The sequence below is a fragment of the Alexandromys fortis genome, unplaced genomic scaffold (assembly GCF_014885135.2).
Source record: "Alexandromys fortis isolate MF-2015 unplaced genomic scaffold, M_Fortis_MF-2015_v1.1 scaffold_94, whole genome shotgun sequence".
In the NCBI taxonomy this organism is placed as follows: domain Eukaryota; kingdom Metazoa; phylum Chordata; class Mammalia; order Rodentia; family Cricetidae; genus Alexandromys; species Alexandromys fortis.
Window position 1 is genome coordinate 289 of NW_026067979.1, and position 18770 is coordinate 19058.

General features: G+C 40.0%; 1 protein-coding gene and 1 pseudogene across 1 annotated transcript; one reads left to right on the forward strand and one right to left on the reverse strand.

Moving 5' to 3' along the window:
• Positions 1 to 8164: 8164 nt before the first annotated feature.
• On the forward strand, positions 8165 to 18303 carry Mc2r (melanocortin 2 receptor). The gene is made up of 3 exons (XM_050157994.1): positions 8165 to 8248; positions 12659 to 12784; positions 14503 to 18303. Exon 3 carries the CDS (start codon positions 14598 to 14600, stop codon positions 15489 to 15491), a length of 894 nt encoding a protein of 297 aa, XP_050013951.1. The 5' UTR covers positions 8165 to 8248; positions 12659 to 12784; positions 14503 to 14597; the 3' UTR covers positions 15492 to 18303.
• Positions 9755 to 10206, reverse strand: LOC126511096 (60S ribosomal protein L29-like; annotated as a pseudogene).
• Positions 18304 to 18770: the final 467 nt, after the last annotated feature.

Genomic DNA, 18770 nt, shown 5'->3' on the forward strand with positions numbered 1-18770 from the left:
TGTAGCTGCAGGGATTAAAAGGTGTGTATCATTGGTTAACGGATTAAAGGTCTGTGTTTCCATGATCTTGTCTGGAAAGATTTTTTACTCTTATAAAAGATGTGGTTAGATACTACATAATCAAAAAAGATGTGGTTAGATACTACATAATCAAAAAAAAATTCTTAACATCTATGCCTCAAATAAAAGGAATCCCATATTTGTAAGAGTATCACTACCGAGTTTCAATTACAATGTGACCACCAAATTCTGATAGTGGTGAACAAGGATACTTCTCTCTCACCAATATACGACAATCCAGATATAAGTGAATATATAGATAAATAGATATACATAAACATAGAGAAAGCAAACACTCAAAAATTGAACAGCTCTCTACTGTATGAAAAAATTAAGACAGAAATAAAAATGAAATTGAAGACTTTCTAAAATTGAAGATAAATGAATAACAAAACAGTGGGACATATTAAAAGTGGTTCTGAGATTTTACAGGTTCATAACACTAAGTGCCTACATAGAAGAACTGGAGAGATCTCATAATAACTTACAGAACAAGTGAAATTTCTAGAAAAAGATCACATTCAAAAATAGTAATTGTCAAGAAATATCAAATCCAATCTGGAAACAAAATAGAAACAGAACAGTACAGTAAGTGAAACAAAGATTTGTTTCATTGAGATAAACAAGGTAGGCAGACCCTTATCTAAATTAACTCATGAGAGAGAATATCCACATTAATACAGTCAGAAGTTAAAAGGGGTATATAACAGACACGAAGGATATCCAGAGGACGAAGTCAAGAGGGCACTTTAAACACCTGTATTCTCTCAATTTTGATAACCTAAAAGAAAGGTAAAGCACAATTAATAAAAATGCCGGGTCAAAAATGGGGTTCAACCAAGGATCCAAAATGCAAAGCATCCAGCCAGCCACTGACTCTTACCTCGACCACAGTCTGAAATGGTGATCCTGCCTTTAGGAACATTAGCAAAAGACTGTTAGAGCTGTTTCCTCCTGTCTTATATACCTCTCTAGGGCTGGGATTAAAGGCATTAAGCATTTCAATTAAAGGCATGTACCAGCTGGTTTCTATGCCAACTAGTCATTGTTAATGTCATTATGACTAATGGAATTAAAAGGTGGGTGTCATTGTGGCACCTGATTTAAATGTATGTATTTACCATTACCTGGTCTGTAAGATGGCCAGTGGGGACTGTTTTACTCTCAGATTTTTAGGTAGTCTTTAGTTCTTTTAAAATACAATTGAAATGCCACTAAGCAAAGAGATTTTTTTATAGATACAAAGTTAAATCATGATCAGGTAAGCAATTTACATAGTCCTATTAACCCTTGTGAAACATGTGCAGTTAATGTCTCCCAACAAAAAAGAAAAAATAAGGAAGAAAAAAGAAAACCAGGAAGAAAAAAGAAAATCAGGACATCACAGAATTCTACCTGAGTTTCATGGAAGAGTTAGCAATAATACTCATCAAATTACCCTACAAAATAGAAACAGTTTTAATTTTCATAAATATATCTCATTTTGTTTGAAGAGGTCACAGTTACCCTAATACCCAAACCACATAAAGAGCCCCCAAGAAAGAGAATTATGTTTACCCTATGAACATATATGCAAAATTTCTCAACAAAATATTTTCTAACTGAATCTAAAAACATCAAAAAAGACCGTCCATTATTATCAATCCCTCTTCATACCAGGGACTCAGGGATGGCTCAATATAAGGAAATCAGTAAATACAATTCACCATCTAAACAAACTGAAAGGAAAACACCATATGATTTTCTCTCTAGATGGAGAAAAGGCCTTTAACAAAATCCAACACATCGTCATGATAAAAGTCTTGGAGAGATTACAGATAAGAGATATACCTCAACATAATAGAGGCAGTCTACTGCAAGCCCATAGCTAAAATCAAATTAAATGGAGAGAGCCTTTACTAAAAGCAATTCCGCTAAAGTCAGAAAAAAGGCAAGGTTGTCCAGTTTCTACCTATTTATTCTATATAGTAATTGTAATGTTAACTGAAACAATAAGTCAAACAAGGGAAATCAAGAGTACAGAAATTAAAAAGAAGTCCTAGTATCTTTATTTCAAGAAATAATATGATAGTATATGTAAGTGTCCTGAAAAATTCCACTAGGAAATTTATAGAGCTGACAAATGCTTTCAGCAACCTGGCTCGACACAAAATTGACTCACAATAATCAGCAACTGCTGACTGAGGTTTCTGTCCCACCACTCAGCTGTGGTCCATAAAAACACACAGAGGATTACATTAATTATAAACTGGTTCCCCTTTTTGCTCAGGCTTCTTATTAACTCTTATAATTTACATTAACACATAATTCTTTTCTATGTTAGTTATGTGGCTTGGATCCTTTAATCAGTTAGGCATTCTCATCTTTCTTTCTCATGTCTGGGTGATGACTGCAGACCGAGCTTTTCCTCTTCCCAGAGTTCTCCTCTTCTCATTAGCCCGCCTGTCCTTCCTACCTGGTTGCCCTGGCTATCCTTCCTGCCTGTTTACTGGTGATTCAGCATTTTATTAAAACAATACAGTGACAAATTTTTGCAGGGTTCAACAACCACAGGAGATTTTGCAAAACAAAATCTCAGAATCTAATCTCCTTTGTTTAGCTTCCTCCTGACCTGTATCCATAACAACTTGTTACTACCACTCTAAACATAGAAAAAATCCATACTTCAATTCTTGGAAATGTGGGTGTAGTTTTCTAAGCTACTTCCTGCTGATTGGATGTGCTGGTAATCTTATGGGGACCTAAAGAAAATTTAGAATTATGGCCAAATCCTGACTAGAGTATTCTTGGAGGCTTGATCATTTCAATCAGTAGTCTTGAAGCTGTTCTGGATGTAGAACTCAGACTTCTGGGCCATCTGCTCCTATCAGAGATTTCTCAGGCGGTCTTCTTTGATCAAACATGATTTTTTCATAACAACGAATAAATCTACAACCTCTCATTTCCTGAGGAAACAAAAGCAAAAGCTGTTTCCCAACTTAAACTTTGAACTCAAGGCATTTTCAAAATATATATGTTGGATTAATCCAGCAACATTTATAATCAAATGTCTTTTAGCAGCTGTTGCTTCTTCTTAAGCCATCAAGCAATTCAAAGACAACACAATAACATACAGTACCCAGATGCTTTGTGTAGAATCCATTTTATGGATTTCTTTTATTTCTATATTTAATATTGTTTTTTTGAGACAAGGTTTTTCTGAATATCTTTAGCTGTTGTGGAACTCACTCTGTAGATCAGGCTGACCTTGAACTCACAGAAATACGCCTGCCTCTGCAACCGAAGTGCTGGGATTAAAGGTGTGTGCCACCACACCCAACTTCTCTCTCTCTCTCTCTCTCTCTCTCTCTCTCTCTCTCTCTCTCTCTCTCTCTCAAGGACTTTATCCTTTTTCTTTTCTCTCCCAAGCTTACATATATTTTTAAACACACTTAAAACCATTTAGTATAGCTCTCATTTTCTGGCCATGTGAGTCTTTAGTTTGCTAAGTGATATAGCTAGGGTTAAAGCCGTGGCTTTGATGGCTGCTTCCAGTTCATTCTTTAGTTTCTGAGAGTCCAGCCTCATGGCAGAAGTACTTGCAGGAGTCCTGTTTATTGTCACAACTCTGAAGTTTCAAGGTCCCTGCCACCACCAAGAAGCATTCTGTCGGCTATTTATCAACTTCATCTAAGTACTTTGTTGTAGAGCCTCTTAAAAGGATTGCAAAGTTTTTACAACTAAATCTAAATCAGGAAACCTCTCTTCAATGAGACGTGCTTGCCTCTAGCAAATAGAGCCCACCCAAGAAAATGCTGCTCCAAGAACCCAAGTAGGGGCTAAAATGTATATATAAATATACATACATATATATTCATACATATATATAGGCATTCTAAATGAAATTGTCAAATAATCATCATCTCTCATCACCAAATGAAGCTTTCAGAACCAGTAATATGTTACACTGAATTGAATTGTTGACTAAATAGGTTCCATGGGAACCCCCACACAACACAGGATGTTACCTAGATTATATGCTGTTCTTCACAAACTGATAACAAGGCATCTTTGCTAAAGACAGCACCCATACAACTCATTGAACATAAGTGATCTTGTGCCTACATTGAGCCTTCACCCCAATGTTCTAGTGACTTTGGTACAGGAAGGTACTCAAAGAGAAATGTAAACACCAACCCAGCCACAAAACCTTTGCTCTACAAACTTCAGTGCCTGCAAACTATGCTAAGGCAATGGTGGCATGAAGCTTGCGGGTGTAACTAGCTAGTGTCTTATTTGATTTGATGTCCACTCCACAAAAGAGAACCCATTCCTGACACTGCTTAGGTGACCAAGAACCTGAGACTAGATAGCTCAGAAACCTGGGGTAAAATCAAATATTGCTGTTCCACTAAAAGTAAATAGCAATGCAATGACTCCTAATGGCATTCTGCTATATTGATAGGTCAGTGTCTTACTCAGCCGTCATCAGAGAAGCTTCCTCCTGCAGCAGATGGGGACAAATACAGAGACGCAAAAGTTGACAGTGTGCAGAGATTGAAACTCTTTATAACATTCAACCCAAAATGGGATGCCTCTATCAAATCCCTACCCTTTGTGCCCACAGAACTTTGCAGCAGGGGAGACAAAAAGAGTATAAAAGCCAGAGGGGATGGAGGACACCAAGAAATCAAGGCCTTCTACACACAGCAGGGCTGATGTACATATGACCTCTCAGAGACTGAAGTGGCACTCGCAGGAGATATTTTTTTCTTTTTTTTTTTTTAAGATTTATTTATTATGTGTACAGCATCCCTTCCATGTGTGCCCGCATGCCAGAAGGGGGCACCAGGTCTCATGGGAAAAAAAATCAATTTTTCAAAGAAGAAAAAAATAAAATAAATGAATAAAATCCAAACAATATTTTAATAACTAAAAATAGCTTTACTAGAAAAAGTGAAGTCCTCACTGCCGAGAAGAAAAGGTGACTGTGCAGGGTGAAGAATCATTTGATTGCTATCTATTATGACCAGTTTATCACATATGTGCATATCAAAACATTATCTTGATAGAATGAGAGAGATAATACTTCAGCCAACATTATATGCTGCTAGACAACCACTACCCCCACTCCAGCACCAGGAAAGGGTTATATCTTTTGGAGCTATTGGCCAAAGAGATAATCAATCTTTTTCTACCTTCTACAACTTGAAAGTAAGGAGACACCACATTTACATGGCATAGAACATGGAGAAATCTAGCTGGTAGTCAACTGGAAACTACTTTACCCCTACTGGCTAGTGCTTATAATGATGTAATATGCTCTACGTGCTTCCTGGAGGGCAAAAGGAATCATCCCCACCCGGTTATGAACCCTTTGAGCCACAATATCAGCCTGCGCACGGTAAATGCCCACTTACTGCCCAAATGTTAAGAGAGTAACCAACCACTTTTTAACTGGATTTTGTTAAGGCCCGCTCCATGAAATGGAATGCGTACGTGATGTTGTAATTGAGGCTAAGAACCTGAGACTAGCTGGATCATGGTCCCTAGGGGAAATCCTACTACTATTATTCTGACAAATGAACATAGCAATAAAACAACTTGTAACAGCATGTTGCTACCTCCGCAAATTGGCGAATTCCTCAAATTTCCTCTGAGAAGCTTCTTGTAGTAGAAGGCAATCCGCAGAGATCCACAATCGAACAACACGCAGAGAGGGAGAGACTTTGTAGTACTCAGCCCCAAATGAGATCCCTTTATCACACCCTCCCCGCAAGGCTCTCAGATCCACGCAGAAGAGGGGGCAGAAAGGTTATAAGAACCAGAGCAGCCGGGCGGTGGTGGCACTCGCCTTTAATCCCAGCACTCAGGAGGTAGAGACAGGCGGATCTCGGTGAGTTTGAGGCCAGCCTGGTCTACAAGAGCTAGTTCCAGGACAGGAACCAAAAGCTACGGAGAAAGCCTGTCTCGAAAAAATTTTAATAAATAAATAAATAAAAGAACCAGAGCAGTGACAGACTTTAAGGAGATGGTATTTTTCCATACAGAGCAGGACACACATAGGATCTGTGACAACATGCACATGATTTTCTTTTCTGCGCAGGCAGCTAGGAAGCTATCAGGGAGTAACTGCCCATGTGAACAAAACTTGTCACCTTTCCTTGATCAATTACAACCTCTATCTGGGGCCCTGAATATCAGGACATCATGAGACAGTGCTCCTCGTACACCTTCTGTTTACTTTGACCTGGTCCCTAACATCTATTAATGGCTTATTCCCCCCAAGGACAGAGCACTGGGTTATACATTAGAAAAAACACCTGGCACAGATTTGTATTTTCTAGAATTTTTCAAAGCACAAATCAGAGACATGGTTTTCTTTTCTTTTCTTTTCTTTAGAGAGAGAAATAACACGGATTTGCAGGGAGCACGGAGGATAAGGGATAGGAAAGAATATGACCAAAAAATGCAGCATGAGTTCTCAAAGAATAAATAAACACATAAGAAGCAGGTGGAAAATTTTAACACTCGTAATTCTTATTTTAAATATTTGCTTTTATTGTTAATTGTGTATCTGTATGGAGGTATGTACACATGAGTACCTGTGAAGGCCACAAGAAGAAATCAGACCCTGGAGCAAGAATTATAATTGATTGTGAACTGCCTGATTTTGGTGCTGGGACCCTAGCCTCTAACTCTGTGAGAGGAGTCCACATTCACGACCACCAAGCCACATCTCCAGCCCTATTTTAAAAACAAAGCTTAAGTCTGAAAGGTTTATGTCTGGTTTCACTTTCCCACTTGCCAGTCTCTCCTCCTTCAGCACAGCCCATGAAGATTCTACCTCTCACCTCCACTCCCCTTCCATTTTCCTAGCCCTACAGTGTATCCTCCACAAGCAGCCAAAGAAACACTTTTGAATCACCCCCTTTCTAAAGGCCAATCGCTTCTTCTCATCCTTAGAACAAAATCAGAAACACTTGTCATGGTCTCCGCCACATCATCATATTCGGTAAAGTTTACCTCACACGTGTTGCCAAAGATTTGAAAAATCTGGTGCTGGGGATCAAATTCAGAACCTTGAATATGTTGGGCAAGCATCACTGAATCGTATCCCCAGGCCCTGTGCTATGAAGACAAAATGCCGTGATGTCCTTCCTGCCTTTCTCTTGTTCAGTCCCATCTTGAGAGTGAACAGGTAATAATTAGAAGTTTAATTTATAAATAAAATAGTGATGCCATGTAGCCCTGGTCATAGAGCTCAGCTATCAGCATCTCAGTCTATAAATCCAGCTCCAACCAAATCGTAACCCAGTCCACACTTAAAATTCAGGATGGACTTAGGCATGTGCCTCCTGGTAGAGCACAGACCTAGCATTTGTAGGGCCCAGGGTTAAATCTCTAACACACACATGGACACACACTTCTCGGTGATGTGGCTTTTATCAAAAGCAGTCCTTCCCCTGAAGACCTTGGCAAACAGAAAATAACATTGCAGTCCCCCAAACCGAACAATTTTGCTTTAAATGGCGAACCATTAGTAGTGGTTTTCAGGACAGTTTTAGGCAGAGAAGAACTAGCAACGCAGAAAACTTTGGGGTTTCTTTTTATCTTATCCCAAGCCCCATCAGGCGCCCTTGAGCACACAAGTCCCTTTGCTCCCTTGTTTGTCTTATGAAATATGAATGATGGGTTATTTTCTTATTCTCAATGAGGTTAAGGAGTCAAATGTTGACAAGATGGAGCTCTTGGGAGGTTCATTTGCAACTTTAAAACAATTATTCCTCCAGAACAATTCCCTGAAAATTCCAACTTATTAATTCCTTCCTTGGATAATTAAACGCAATTCTAAAATAACACTTAAAATGAAAATGATTACAATTCTACAATCTGCTATAGACATTTTCAGGAACACTCAAAAGAATCTCCTCTCTCTAGAGCCAGGAATCCTGCCTTCATCAGATTCTTTCCTTCGGCCTCTCCAGCTCTGGGTTACCAGAAGTACGCAGTTCACTTCAAGTGACATTTACTCAAGGTTATGACAACAAGTAGCTGTCTCCCAGTGATGCATATGTTCCGGCCTTTCCTGGTCCAAGAATCATTTGCTTGCTTGTCTTCAAAGCTCAAGCATCGTTTGCTTCCTCTTCTTCAAAGCTCATTCCTTCTCGGTCATCGTGGCCAGAAAGATCCTCCTTCAGAGCTGAAGGTAAGTACATCTTGTACAAATTTCTTATCTCCTTTCATGCTTTGGACCGTGACTAGAACAGCTAAGAACATGCATAAGAAAATATTACATCACAATGCTTCCAAGGCCTCTTAACTATGGTATTGCATCCTTCTTAAGTAGCTTATTTTTAATTAAAATATAAAAATAAAATCTATGACTGCCTCATCTACCTGAAACTTCCCACCTACGAATGAATTTACTGATTTCTCTGTTGGTCTTTAAATGATTACCACACTCCACCCAAGAGTTACAACATGGTTTCACTAGTGGAGCAAGAGATGAGAATAAAATCATTCCCTTTCACCTCTTCCTGAATGATCCTTTCTATGTTTAAAAACAAGAGAGTTTTTCTGCCAAAAGACCAGGGAGTTGGCACATGATGGCTCCCTGCCGCTCGGAGCAACACAACCACTGCCACACACGTATGACTGTGTGGCTCGGTGACAATGCATACCTCCTCTGCTTTCCAGTCCTTCTCTAGCTTGGGGCAGCTCCTTGAGGCACAGCATAAATAAGAGTTAAGCATATTCATTGCCAGATGTTCCCCAAAGTGATAATCACTCGGAACATGCATACACTCACCGCTTTGTTTGCCTGGCTGTCACGCAATATACAAAGTCCAAAAGGGATGAGAACAGGAACGGGTACACAGAGCTGATGAGAGCAAGGCCTTGAGCAAGACTAAAGAAGGGACCTCCTTCCCTGCGATCCCAGGAGGAGTGAAGGGTTTCTGCTCACTCATTCACGCGTTGAGCAACACTGGTACACTGTTTACTAAATTCCTATGCACTGCCCTAGTTGCAAGTCTGAGTCCTTGAGTGGGGCCCCAGAGCCCCCAGAACAAGAACATACTGCTGAAATGAAACCTCACATCAGCCCCTACAAGGAAATGAGACTGTGAGATTGCAGAGAGCCACCAGCCTTTGTGGGGGGATCGCCCTCAGGCCAGGGGCAAGGACAAGGGAGGGCAGAGACCGGGTGAGTAGCCTCAAAAGACAATTGCCTCTCAGTGACTTCTGCATCTCTCCTATCAGAGAAAGAGATTTGCTTTTTTGTTCTTTTTCTTTTTGAGGAGCCCATGGAGACATCTCATTATTATCTCTAGGAATATTTATTTTAACTAACTTTAATGGCATCTTTCTAAGCAGAGTTACTTGGCATTCTTTTCTCTGCTCCAAGATTTTTGCTTTGTGCTGTGTGGGCTTAAGACTAGCAGAGTAGGCCTTATCGACAGGAACACTTGTGAGCTGGCAATTTGCAGAAGTCTGAGATCTGCCTGAAAGTAGCTGAAGGGCTCTGTGTGCAAGGTGCAGAGGGCACAGAAGCAAGACTCTTCAGTGGTATTGCAGGGTCTTTTTTTTTTTTTTAACAGAACTTGCCTCACGTTTATTTGTAAAAACAGCATAAGGTCCTGGACATCTGAAAATACTGTGTAGGTGTTCACACCAGTCCATCTGTCTTCACATTGGCAGACTGAGACCTTTTTTATGGGGCCTTCACAGGGGCCTGGGCACCTTTGGGAGCCTGAACTGCAGCTGAGGCCTCTGCCTTGGCTTGAACCTTGGGCTTTGTTTTTTTGGAGCCTATGACCCCTGGCCCTGTAGCTTCTAATCTGCTTTCCAAGCTTGGGGTGAGCAATTAAAGCCAGCTGGGGCCCTTTGGCACCTTGGGCTTCACCACCTGGGGCTTCACCAGGGCCTTGATGGTCTCCGCACGTGGACTCATGGACTTTGCATTTGCCTGCATCTTCTTCAGGCCTTTCTTGTTGTGCTTCTTGGCAAAGTGCATGTTCCTCAGGAACTTGGGGTCAACCCCCTTGAGAGATTCATATCCTTGTGACCGGGGTTTCTTGATGCCGTTTCTGTGCCATTTCCGGGCCTGGTTGTGTATGGTGTGGTTCTTGAACTTGGCCATGGCTGGACGGTAATCGGCGGCTCCCGAAGCGCCTGCGACCGGAAGAGAAAGACTTGCTGGGTCTTGAGGTAGATTGTTTTCTAATTTTCTGAGAAATCACTATACTGATTTTCAAAGTGGCTGTACAAGTTTGCACTACCACCAACAACGGAGGAGTGTTCCCCTTACCCCACATTCTCTCTAGNAAAAAAAAAAAAAAAAAAAAAAAAACTTTTTAAAAATGATATATAATGCCTAGTGCTCACTGATTAGAACAATATAGTGATCTGTTTGGAATATTTCAGAGATGCCACCCTCAAACTCGCTACGCAGCTGCAGATGGCCTTGAACTTTACACCCTCTTACCTCCACCTCCAGCTGCTAGGATTACAGGTGCGCATCATCAAGTCCAGTTTAAGTGGGGTGAGGGAGGGAAATCACCGCTCTGAGCATGCTAGGCAAAGACTTTACTAACTGAGCTACATTCTTGCCTCAGGCCCCAGTTGTTTTAAAAATTAAATTTTATTTTGGAAACAAGAAAGACTCAAGAAGAATAATAGCCTTTCAAAGAGGATCATTGTGTACATTTTGCTCATTTGCAAGCTGCAAAGTTAATTTTCACGTTGCTCCTAAAGTTAGTTTCTTCATAATGCTATTTTTGCATACATAGCAGTTATGCATGTTTATGGGAGACAATGTGATGATTTGATACATGCAATACATTGTAAGCAGTGCTCAAACTTGAATAATTAGCTTGTATATCAACTTAAATATTTATGACTTCTCTGGGGTGAGAACATTCAAAATTGGTTGCAAGATTGCATTAGTGGGGAAGCTGCAGAGTGGGTGGGAAGGGAGGGCCCAACAATCAGAGGTGACAAGCCCCAGATCCTGTAACAAAATCCTCAAACACCTGAACAGAGTGTACCAAGATATAGAATCCTGCTGATTTCCTAGATGTTCCAATGGAGGAAGATCCCCCACTGTTTCTAAATACACAGGTGCCCCAGCTCTCCAAATGCCCCCAAAGTCCCCTTCCCTGCAGGTCTACAAACGCCTCCATGACCCCAAGTGAACCCTGGTTTCCAGGTTTACCCATGTCCCTCAGATCCACCTTGTTTTCCAGCTCTGGCTCTCCAAGTCCCTTCAGGGCTTCAGCTTCCCCTCAAGGCTTCAAGCAATAAGCAGAGTGAGCACACTAAGGTCACCAAGGAACAAAGGTGAGAGCTGAAAGCAAATTTCAGATTTTGCAAGTTTCCCACATATAAGCAACATATGGAGCTGGGAAAAAAAACTGGCTTGAAGGAGTACCAGATCCAGGTGTGGTTAAAGAACCACTCTTGCTAGATACTCTCAGGTGCATCCCCCAAGAGCATATTAGAAATGCCAGGAAAGTGAACCAGAACAAGTGAACAAGTGCTCATGTCCCTATCAATGCCCCTGCCACTGGTCGTTCTGGGTGCCCAGGTCTACTTAGATGTTAGGTCTTTCCCTCCATACAGCTACTCTAGTATTTCCCCAGACCTTCTCCAGTTTTGATGGAGTCTAGGGAAGTTCTGGGTGTGGTGTTGACTTCCCAAACCCAGGCTTCAGCAACCACTAGTCCATTTCCATAAAGTACCACTAGTCTATTCCATAAAGAAAAGCCACAAACCCAGTTCAGTCTGTTGCATTTGAAGACACAACAGTCTCAGTTCCAGCAATAAGACCTAATACCAGCCAAAGCTCTATTACCCCCATCCCCTTATATATCCAGCAGCAGCTCAAGCTCCCACCAAAGCTGCAGCTTGCATCCACAACCATACAACCACAGCCCTCCATGGAGATGCAAGTTTAGAAAAACAAGTATATATTCAAAATCTGTACTTATAGTTCTTTTGGAACATACTATTGACAATAATAACACTGATATATAGTCACCTTACCATACAATAAAACTCCAAAACATGGCCCTCTGTCTAACTATAATGTATCACAGATCCCCTTGACCAAGCTGTCTTCATTGACGCCCCTACGCCACTGTTCTACTACCAACTTTGCTGAGATCAACCTTTTCAGATTCTACATAAGAGTGGCATCAAGAGTATTTATGAAATTTTAAATTTCTACATATACTTAAGTATGTATTTTCTGAAACTTCTATAGTAGTGGGTTTCCACGCAGCTTTTTCAAACGTGTTCAGTGTACTTACCCCTCCCCAATGCCTTCCTCTATTCTGCCCTCCTTTTTCCCACTCATCTAGCCTTTCTTGCTCCATCACTCCCCTGTATCCTTTTATAGAAAAAGGTTCTATCTCCCCTCTCTTGAAAGCCCCTCCTTACTAATCCGCTGACTTCTATATTATTCTGAATAGAATACATACCAGCTGAAGATTCAAAGTTAAAATCCCCAAATGAGCAAAAATGTGCAATGTTCATGTTTCTGGATTACCTTAAATGATTGCTTTCCTCTTCATTCATTCACTCATAACAGGCATAATTCTGTTTTTCTTAACAGTTAAATTCTATTTCATTGTACAAATGTTCTACATATTTTAAAATCCATTCATCAGCTGATGGGCATCTTGGCTGTCTTCATTTCTTGGATGTTGTAAAGAGAGCAGCAGCAAACCTGGATGAACAGGTGTGTCTGTGGTGGGATTTAGTTTTATTAGAGAATAAGCCTCAGTGGTATCGCTGAGTTGTGTGGTGGGGATAGTTCTGGCTTTTATAGTGACTGTACCAGTTTGTACTCTTAGGAGTGAAGAATAAGTGTTCCCCTTTTCCCATATTCATATCAGCACCCATCATCATAATTTGGGGTTTGTTTACTTGATCTTAGACATTCTGGAATATAAATTCTCAATGTAGTTTTGCATTTCCATGATTGCTAAAGATGTAGAACATTTTTTTTAAAAAAGTGTTTCTCAGTCATTTGTTTTTTTATCTTTTGACAACTCTCTGTTTGGCACCATGCCCATTTTTAAGCTGGGTTGTTTGTTTTTTTTTAACGTTTAGGATATTTTAGGTCTTTGTATATTCTATGTACTAATATATACAAGCACATATATAAAGAAATTAAATGGAGTTACCCCATAAAGGGTCACTGGATATCACATGCTAACAAATAAAAAGTCCAGTGTGAGGAATAGATTACCTCTTTTTGGAATTGTTGGCCAATAAGGTCCCCCACCCAAAAATGTTAAAAGTTATTGCCATTGCTATTGGCTAGCCTCAAAATTTGAGAGTAAGAGTTTCATGCTGAAGACACCATCTATGTGAGTCATCAGAATATGGAGAAATCAAGCTGGTGCTCACCTGGAATTTTCATGCTTACTAAATAGCTTTCATGGTGCTGTAAGGTGCTTTGTACACTACTAGAGGAGAAAAAAATAATCATAAATTTGCCAAGATGTGAAATTTGTAAGGTACAATAATGACCAGTCAGCATTGGAAGACATGCTCACTAGTGCAATAGTGGCATGAATGTCATAGCACTAACCAACCACTTTCTGATTAGATTTAAAGCCTCCAGACCACAGAGGAATCGCTACATACTTTGTCTGACCTATTCTCAGAAAGATTCAAGGAAGCCTAAAAAGCACAGAATCTTGTTTTGGGGGATACTTTGAGACATTATGAAAATGATTGGACGTCACCAGAGATGCCACTCACCCCAAGAGCTCCATGCTTGCTTTCTGTTTCTTTGGCTTTGGGTCTTGCTGTTGCTTTGAGACAATTTTCTTTCTGCTGCTCAGGCTGGTGTTGAAATCCTCACCAAGAGATTTTCCCACCCTGGCTTCCTGCTTAGTTGGGACTATGACAGGTGCACAGTCCTAAGTCCAGGTCCTAACAGCCTTTGAAATTGAAGTAATAATGTTTGTGCTACATGAACCGCTTATTAACACCTTTATGGTCAGGCTGTGACCCAGAAAGATAAAGGGATGTAAAAGAAAGGATCTACAGGTCACATCAGTTCACAGAGCCCATCACGACCTTCAAGTTGGAGAAGATTATGCGTTTTTCTCTTTCTCCTTACACTTCTCCTTCCTTTCATTCTTCTCTCACCCAAGGGGCTACTGGCATTCAGTCTCATCTATTCTACACAACTACATTCGTGAGGGTAAAATGGAATGAAGAGAGAGTGCAAAGGACGACTTTTCATTATCTCAGAGCGCAAAATTCCACTGAAAATATTACTCATAAGTCAGCTAATATGTGGGTGTAATAAAATGTTTTATTTAAATTACCACGGTATAACAGTTTATGAAAGGAATATAGTTTTCTTAAAGCTAATGCAGCTTGTTTTTATTCTGTAGTCTTTCTGCAATATGTGTTTTCATGTGTTCTCTTTAACTTCAGATCTTCCCTCACAAAGAAATATTCTAAAGAATCCATCAAGATTTCTGTCTGGTCAAGTCCAAGCACCATCCCTGTCTTATCCCCTAGCAGGAAAAATGAAACATATTATCAGTCCATATGAACACACCAACAACACGGCAAGAAACAATTCCGATTGCCCGGATGTAGTTTTGCCAGAAGAGATATTTTTCACAATCTCCATCATTGGCGTTCTGGAGAACCTGATTGTCCTCCTGGCTGTGATCAAGAATAAGAATCTCCAGTCCCCCATGTACTTTTTTATCTGCAGCTTGGCCATTTCTGACATGTTGGGCAGTCTGTACAAGATATTGGAAAACATCCTGATCATGTTAAGAAACCGGGGTTTTCTCAAGCCTCGTGGCAATTTTGAAAGCACAGCCGATGACATCATTGACTGCTTGTTCATCCTCTCTTTGCTGGGCTCTATCTTCAGCCTGTCTGTGATTGCTGCCGACCGCTACATCACCATCTTCCATGCCCTGCAATACCACAGCATTGTGACCATGCGCCGCACCATCATCACCCTAGCAGTCATCTGGATATTCTGCACGGGGAGCGGCATCGCCATGGTGATCTTCTCCCACCACATCCCCACCGTGATCACCTTCACGTCACTCTTCCCTCTGATGCTAGTTTTCATCCTGTGTCTCTACATTCATATGTTCTTACTTGCCCGCTCCCATGCTAGGAAGATCTCTACTCTTCCTAGAGCCAACATGAAAGGTGCCATCACACTGACTATCCTTCTTGGGGTCTTCACCTTCTGTTGGGCCCCCTTTGTCCTCCATGTCCTCTTAATGACCTTCTGCCCGAATAACCCTTACTGTGTTTGCTACATGTCTCTCTTCCAGATCAATGGCATGTTGATCATGTGTAATGCAGTCATTGACCCCTTTATATATGCCTTTCGGAGTCCAGAGCTCAGGGATGCATTCAAAAAGATGCTCTCCTGCAACCGGTATCAGTAGAACTTTTGACCCCTGATTTGAATATTGTAAAGGGGCCATATGGCGTGACAATCTGACAAGTGCTGATGCTTCTGGCCAGCATCTTTCTTTAATAGAGGGGGATGATCCCACTAGCTGGTGTTTACCATACATAGCTGGCTTTCTAATTGACAGTCTTCCTGCAGCTGCAAACTTTATATTGTATCTAGAGAGATGGAGTTATGGGCTGAAAAGAACAATATACAAAGTAACATAGCAATACAAATGTGAGGACTTTGGTTTAAGCAATTATTTGTTCTATTGTGGGTACCTGGCAAAATTGTCCTAGGAGGCCTTTCCAAGTTGGAAGCCATGGCAATCAATTCTCTAAGTTAAAGTACAGTACTTTTTAAACATCTAACTAACTAACTGTGTTGGTTAGGTTTCTATTTCTGTGGCAAATATGCACATTTAATCAACTTTGAAAAAGGAAAGATTTATTTTGTCTCATAAATTGAGAGGTTTTGGTTCACGGTACCTGGCTGTTGCTTGGGCCTATGGTGAAGCAGCTCATCATGATGGAAGCATCTATTAAAACAACTCATGGCAGCCAGAAACCCATGGTAAAGAAGAAAAGATGGGTGTCCGATAGTCTTCTTTGATGGTAAAATCTCAATGAACTAAGATTTACTACCAGACCCCACCTCTTAAAGGCTGTTTTCTGGTAGCAGCTAACTAAAAACCAAGTCTTTAACACATGAGGGTCACTTACCTAAACCATAATAGAGAGTGCCTCAGTTCAGAAACTACAGTGTTCTCGTAAGACAAATATGCTAATTAATCACCACCACTAAATAGCCCATCTCTCATGTATTTTTGAATTTCCAAGAATAAATGACTCTTCACTATAAGTCTTCTTTGCTCACTCAGGATTCTGCTCACTCTTCAAATCTCTCCCTACTTCCATTTCCTCAAATTTTAAAAGCAAAATCTCTCAAAGGGGAGAATTCACATATTAACCCATTTGAGTCCTATTCAGGAATATATAATGTGCACTGTATTAGGGAAGGGAAGGAAGGAGAGATATAAGGAATGAGAGAGAGAGAAAATCATAGAGTCAGAATCATGTTTTTGAGTATGGGATAACCAAGACCAAAACATTTCAAGCATCATGCTATTACTAGAGTCCCAAGCCAAGGATATGATATGATGAAAACGATTTCTTTTTCTTCATAAGCAAGTTCAAAATGTAGGCACAGAAAATCACTGAACATTGTATTCTGCATGAAGTAATAGATGTCCGATATTGAAACATGGCATTCTAAATAGTAGTAAGGAAAAAAAAAAAAAACAAGCCTTCAAATACACCCATTAATAACACAGTTAAAAAAGAGGCTCAGAGCGTAGGAGGTTGCAGTGGCAAGTCCTTGCTAAACTGGAGAGAACTATCACTGATAAAAGGATCCAGGGGCTTCTTTAGTCTCCTTGGGTTCTCAGCATCTTCTGGGAGAGACAGCTTCTTGCCTTCTGTCTCCAAATCCTGTTGTATAAGAGCTTCTTGGGAAGCCAAAGAAAAGACAGGGGGTAGAAAAAGTATGATTTATACGGGTTGAGGATGTGCCAGAAGAGAGGAAAGTAGAAGAAAGTCATATTCAAGAGGAGGGAAGTGCTTATATGCTGAGCTGGGAAAATGTGGGACGTGGCCGTCCAGAGACATGGCCTTTCTCAAAGTCTGACATGATCAACACAGCTAAGTATAACTCGTGTCTGATTTCCACAGTGGCTGATCTATTTATATTACATCTACCTTACACGGCTTTCCAGTAGTGAGAATTTCTGTTTCCCACTGACACTTTATTGCACTCTATGAATTCATACTTTGTTCTTTTGTTACTGTCTGCTCCCTAGGTTTACCCGAATTGCTAATCATACTAGTAATGCTTCTATGGACATTCCTGTGTGTGGATATGCAAAATAGTTTCTCCAGAATATGTTCATTGAATAAACTTGCTTCAACCTAACCAGAGAATTGAAAACTGTTTTTCCAAAATGGTTATGCCAACCACATTCTCCCTACTGGGGTGCAAAAATTCCAGTAGGCCTGTATCTTCACCAATTCCTTATGCTCTCAAAGTCTTGGTAATGTGACAGATATCCGATGCCCATCTTTGACTGCTCGCTAAAGTGAATAGATTTGATATTGTTTGCGCCTCAGGAACTCTTGCTCATGTATTTCATTGGTCTGTCTTGGAGATTCCTAGGTGAACCTGACAGGTATTTGTAAGTAGAGCCCTTATTCTCCCTGTCTTTTCCTGGCTGGAGTCTATGACAGTGGTGACAGGAAGCAGAGATTGAGGGATTCTTCATGTTTTTCCTAAATTTAAGTAGAAATACAACTTCAAGTTTTTCCAATATGGTTCTTGTTTTTTTTTTTTTTTTTTTTGGAAAGTTATGTTCTACTAAACTGAAGACATTCTTTCCCTACATTGTTTCCTAACAATGCTTTTATCATAAATGAACATCGACCTTTTAATGCATCCCTAGCAACAGCAGATCATTTGCTAAATCATTAGTGGAGTAAATAACATTAATAGATTTTTTAAAAAATTGACCAACCTTTGCAAACTACAAATAGTATGATATTATAGAAATTGTAAATAAAGCTAAAATATGTCATTTGACAAGACTTAGTCTGAATCATACTTTTATATATTCAAAGATTTTATACTAATATGATTTAGTAAATATTTTTAAATGGACAATAATGGATTGCATAAAAGAAAAACCAATAATTATGGAAGAAAAGATCATGAATTTGAGAGCGAGTGGATAAAACATAAAAGGAGCTGTAGGGAGTAAGGGAGGGATAGAAATGATGTCACTACAGTACTTATGTATGAAATTCTCAGAAAAAAATAAAAATTTATATTAAAAAACTAAAATTCAAGATCTACTCTTTCTATAAATATACTTTTTATTATAAAAAAGAAGAGACTCTATTTGTTCTGTTTATATGACTCCTTCTTAACCTATAATTAGAGAAAGGGTTTTCATCTATTTGGCAATGATCCATATCAGTGGGAGACTTTTCATCTGAAGGTGCCAACCTCGGCTTATCTGGCCATTAAAGGAGTAGCAAACAACTCTCTTGCCAACACATGAGGAAAAAAATATTTTTTTTCTTTTATTAGCACAAGTATGTGTTTGCATAATAGCTAAAACTTTGGATAGTTTGTTGGGCATGCCTCCCAAAGCTTATACTAGCTACATACCTTGTTTGAATGTAACTCTTCAAATTCCTGTATCAGTTTGGCTGGGAGC